We start from the raw sequence: 5,698 nt of genomic DNA on the forward strand, positions 1-5,698 counted from the left end.
TATATGTAAAACTTCCCTTTCATTTGAATTTTTAGGTTAGATTTTCCCACGTGGTAACAATTTCCAAGAATGCATGATAATTGATCAAAAACAGCCAACTTTTAGAAGCTATTCCTAGCCAAATAATTACAAAAACTCCTGTATCAGGTAGTTAAAAAAAAAAAAAAGATAAAATAGAGCCTGGTATGAGAACACAGTGCTCAATGTAACTGCGTTTGTGACAGGAACATGCAAATATGCTGAATGGTATTTCTTTTCTTGAAATAAACTTACCAGTAGAAATGGTGTTTAGGATAATTCCTACATGCTCTAAGAAAATAGCAAACATTAAATGTTTAGTTTCCTCATTTTGGCTAAAATGAGCTATATCATATTTTTTATTTGGAGATAAACTTCCTAGGGGAGGTAATTTTTAAATGATTTAGCAAAGTTCTTGCATAGCTGATACCAACAATTCAGAATCTTTCTCTCAATAAGATTAGCCAGACCAGCCAGATATGGTGGAGCATACCTGTAATCCCAGAGACTTGGGAGGCTGAGGTAGGAGGACTGTGAGTTCAAAGCCAGCCTCAGCAACTTAACGAAGCCCTAAGCAACTCAGTGAGACCCTGTCTCTAAATAAAATACAAAAAAGGGCTGGGGATGTGGCTCAATGGTTAAGTGTCCCTCGGTTCAATCTCTGGTGCTAAAAATAAATAAAAAGATTCACCAGACCACACTATTTGATGTTTCCTTGGTGACGAAACACAAATGAATCCAGTAGGGATGACAAGTATTCCTTAATGTTTCAAACAGTTTTAGCATATGTGCATATACCAGGGAGTGGGCATTATTCCTAAGGTTTAGTTTTGTGAGTTGCACTCGAGAAACCACTGTACAATATTTCTCCTTGGTCAATGATGCTGTGGAGAGGTGATGTTGAGGATTTTTACCAGGAACTCAGCATGAGACAAGGAGTCAGTTTCATGAGATACACAGGACTGGAAGCACTTGAAGAGGTTTGCTTTTTCTATTCTTTGTCCTAGATTTACTCTACCCATAACGTGATCAGCACTCACTCTCCTATGCAGGCAGCAGGTATTCTGGGACAAAAGCTCAGGTTGATTGGCAAGAAACCTTATCCTTAAAGTTTGAGGTGCAAAGTACTTTACTGCAGTTGCTGTTAGACTGCAGTGATCCTGAGATACATTTGGACACACAGCATCTGGGCTCAGTAACTTCCACAGCCCTAATATTGTTCACAAACAACATGCAGGTAAGTTTCCAATGATCTTTGAAACACTTGATATCTGTTAAAAATAGGCTCTGAAAAAGTTGAAGTTTTTTTCTGTGTGTAAATCTGCACTGAGAAAAGGTAAGGGAGTTCAGATTATGCTCTTAGAAGTTTGTTTTGTTTTCTTGTTTTGTTTTTCTATTTAGTGGTCATGGGCTAGGAGAGAAAGGAGCCAGGATTCTCCAATGATTAAGAGTAAGTTTTAGAATCTGACAAATTTGATTTCAGATCATGGGTATTACCCCAAGCCCTTGCTCATTGTGTGTTCTTGAGGAAATAACTAAACTGTTTAGATACTCAGCTTAATTTTTAAAATGACCTATCTATTTACTGGGGCTAAATGAGTTAAGACATAAAAAGCTTAGCACAATGTCTGGCACACAACAAGTGCTCAGTAAGAGCTAACTATTATTATGGAAAGCTTTGTTGATCAAAGCTCCAATGAATGGAGATTTAATTCCTTTACTGTTCCTTAGTTATATTACAATTTTGCAGATTCCCTTTTCAGATGGAAAGTTTTTATCTCCTTCACTGAGGTGAAGTAAGTTTGGCACGTGTCCATCCTAAACCTTTGAAGAGGTGCCATGCAGATAGTGGGAATCTACGCATCCTGATAGAAACCAGATGGATTAGGAGACACTGTCAAAACAGACTCTAATTCAGAATTAGATTAAATTGGAAAGTCATAGTAGAAGAATGTAAATGTTTGATAAATATTACTGGGTGATGGCCAAGAAAAGCAACTACTTCATGGAAAAATAGCCCTTGACCTTTGTAATTAAGAGAAGAAACTGATCCAAGTCCTTCCATTCAAGAAAGAACATCAGATATTTTCCTATAGGTTTTTTTAAATCACAATGATGCCACTTGTTATGTAATATCCACATTTCTGTGTCTGGTTCTTCTTTGCAATCCCCAGCGTCTAACACAGCTTCTTGGTCTAATAAGTAGGCTTTTATCCAAATAAGGAAGAGAACAACTAAGTGACATCTCACTCTGTGTCTCATTTGTGCCTAACATGGACTTAGAGCACTGGAGAAGAGAGACTGTCCAGGGGACCACAATCTAGTAGAACAGTCAGAGAACAGTGATAAATAATAAACACTTATCGCAGAGTGTACTGCTAAGTGCTATAAGAAATCCATAGAGCTGGGTGCAGTAGTGCAAACACATGTAATCCCAGCAACTCGAGACTGAGGCAGAACTGCAAGTTGGAGGCCAGCCTCAACAACTTAGTGAAGCCCTAAACAACCTAGCAACCCTGTCTCAAAATTGAACATAGAATAAAATAAAGGGCTGGGGATGTAGCTCAGGAGAAAAGTGCCTCTGGATTCAATCCCCAATACCATGAAAAAAGTCCCTACAGGGTTCACTGGTAGCAAACCAGGAATGGGGATGAAGCTTGAGTGACCTGTATCCTTTTCTTATTCAGGTGACATTCTGCAGACTTCAGACTTACCAGTGGTGCTTCATTCTGTTTAATGTCATATTGTTTCATGCCTTGCTTTTTGGGGCTGACTTTGTAGAAGAATATTTTCTGCATTCTTTGCCTCATGTAGATATGAAAGTTCTTGAAATTAAAGAGAAGGCAAGAAAACTGAATATGGAACCTCTAAGAAGTAATCCTTCCAAATACTATGTCTTGAGCCAGTCAGATATCTGCAAAGGGAAGAACATTTTTTTGCTCTCTCTTATCTTTAGTAGCCCAGGAAATGGAACAAGACGGGAACTCATCAGAAAAACCTGGGGTAATGTGAGCAGTGTCCAAGGGCACCCCATTCTCACACTGTTTGCTTTGGGAATGCCTGTTACCGTAACCACTCAGAGAGAGATAGACAAAGAATCCCATAAGAATAATGATATAATCGAAGGAATCTTCTTGGACAGTTTTGAGAATCAAACCCTGAAGATCATCACAATGACCCAGTGGGCTGTGACATTCTGCTCTAATGCCCTATTCATTCTCAAAGTTGATGAAGAGATGTTTGTCAATCTGCCAAGCTTGGTAGATTATCTTCTCAATCTAAAGGAACACCTTGAAAATATCTATGTAGGAAAAGTTGTCCATCAGGATACACCCAACAGAGACCCTGGTAGCCAAAACTTTGTTCCTCTTAGTGAGTATTCACAAAAATACTACCCAGATTACTGCAGCAGTGAAGCTTTTGTGATGTCCCAAGATGTGGCTCGGATGATATATGTGGTTTTCAAAGAAGTACCCATTATGGTGCCTGCTGATGTGTTTGTAGGGATTTGTGCTAAGATCGTTGGACTTATACCCATCCACAGTTCAAGATTTTCTGGAAAAGGACACATCAGATACAACAGATGTTGCTATAAGTTCATTTTTACATCCTCTGACACTAAAGATGCTGAAATATCCCTGGCGTGGATGGAAATTAATGGTGGGAAAGAATGCTCACTGTTTGAGACTTACTATGGGCTCATTTCCTGCAAACTTCTGACATACCTTGACAGCATTAAGCATTTTCACATGGGGACCATAAAAAATAATGATATGTATCTCAATGATTAAGATGTCTTTGCTTTTCTTATAAGTCTGTCAGTTTTAAAATGCTTTTTTCCTGTTATAGAAAGCAGCCCTTTTTTTCCCTTGTTTTATGTAGTTTCTCTGAATCTTTAATCATACTTAGCAACTATACAAGATGTTTGTAGTGCTTTGATGTAATCTATGTTGTTGAGATCTCATTTTAAGAAATTTAAATTGGTGTGGCATGGTTTTTTCAAAATAAAATCTTTCAGAAAAGAGACTAGTACATCGAATTATAACCAAGTCTTTAATATATTTTTATTTATTTTTTTATGTGGTGCTGAAGATCGATCCCCAGGTCTCACACATGCGAGGCAAGCACTTCACCACTGAGCCACAACCCCAACCATATAACCAAGTCTTTCGATAACAATTATATAAATTTATATAAACAACATAATGTTTTGATACGTGTACATTCCAGAATGGCAAAATCCAGCCACTTAACATGTTACCTTATGTATTTTTTAATGGTGATAACACTTAAAATATACTTTTCTAGCAATGTTCAAATATAGAATATATTGCTCCTGTCATTACCATGAAGTACAGTACATCTCCTGAACTTATTCCTCCTGTCAAACTGAATTTTTTTGTCCCTTGACAACATCTCCCTGGTCCCACCGCCTCCTAGCATCTAGTAAAAACTATTTTACCCTGTTTCTATGAATTTGATATTTTAACACTCCATATATAAGCAATATTATGTGGCAATTGTCATTTGGTGTCACTTAAGATGATGTCCTCCAGGTTTGTCCACTGTGCTGCAAATGATAGGATGTCTTTCTTTTAAGGCTGAATAATGTTCTATAGTGGATATAATCCACATTTTCTTTATCTGTTCATTCATTGAAAATCCACATTTTATCTGTTCATCTATTGATGAATTATTTCCTCTTCTCTTTCTTCTTCTTTGTCCATCCATCCCTCCCTCTTCAGAACTATTAATTTTGCTTTACATATTTAGTTGCTTTGATGTCAGATGTACCATAGACCTATAATTGTTATATCTTCTACATGAATTTATCCACTTATCATTATATAATTATTTTCTTGGTCTAATTTGAATTTAGTTTACTTTTGTTTTTGGTACCTGGGATTGAACTCAGGGGTACTTAGCCACTTAGCCACATCCCTAGCCTGTTTTGTTTTTCATTTTGAGACAGGGTCTTGCTAAATTGCTGGGGCTGGCTTTGAACTTTTAAGCCTCCTGCCTTGGCCCTCCTGAGTCACTGGGATTACAGGCATGCCCACTGTTCCTGGCTGGTTTTACAGTTTTTGACTTACAGTTTTGGTATCTGATAGAGGAATAGCTGTTTCTGCTCTTTCATTTCCATTTCCATCTTTTCACTTTCAAACTACATTAAAGGTAAAGTTAGTTTGCTATGGTTTGAATATGGTTTGCCCCACCAAAATTTATGTTGAGGCTTAATTTCTCACTGAGGCACTGTTGGGAGGTGAGGTGTGGTGGGAGGTGTTTGTGTTATGTGGACAGACCTCTCATCAGTGGAATAATTTTTTAAAATAGGACACAGCTATTCTGGGAACTCAGACCTTCTTTCTGTCTTCTATACATGTTGGCTTACCCTTCAGCTTTTTCTTCTTACCATGTTGTTATACCACAAGAGACCTCATCAGATATAGACATCGGATCTTAAACTTCACAGCCTGGAGAACGGTGAGCTAAATAAACTTCATTTCTTTATAAATTACCCAGTCTCAAGTATTTTGTTATGACAAGAGAAAATGGACTAAATAGAATCTTTTATAGGAAGCATATTGTTGGATTTTAAAAAAAACTGTAGCCACTTCATGTCTTTTTAATTTTTTTATTTATAGATGGACACAATATCTTTATTGTTTATTTATTTTTA

At 37.2% G+C, this 5,698-nt stretch overlaps 1 protein-coding gene across 1 annotated transcript; it reads left to right on the plus strand.

The window, feature by feature from the left end:
- The first annotated feature begins 2,716 nt into the window (after positions 1–2,716).
- Positions 2,717–4,226, plus strand: B3galt9 (beta-1,3-galactosyltransferase 9). The gene has a single exon (XM_040286829.2). The coding sequence runs from the start codon at positions 2,835–2,837 to the stop codon at positions 3,807–3,809; it is 975 nt and encodes a 324-aa protein (XP_040142763.2). The 5' UTR covers positions 2,717–2,834; the 3' UTR covers positions 3,810–4,226.
- Positions 4,227–5,698: the final 1,472 nt, after the last annotated feature.

This window comes from Ictidomys tridecemlineatus, chromosome 4, assembly GCF_052094955.1.
Source record: "Ictidomys tridecemlineatus isolate mIctTri1 chromosome 4, mIctTri1.hap1, whole genome shotgun sequence".
Lineage (NCBI taxonomy): Eukaryota > Metazoa > Chordata > Mammalia > Rodentia > Sciuridae > Ictidomys > Ictidomys tridecemlineatus.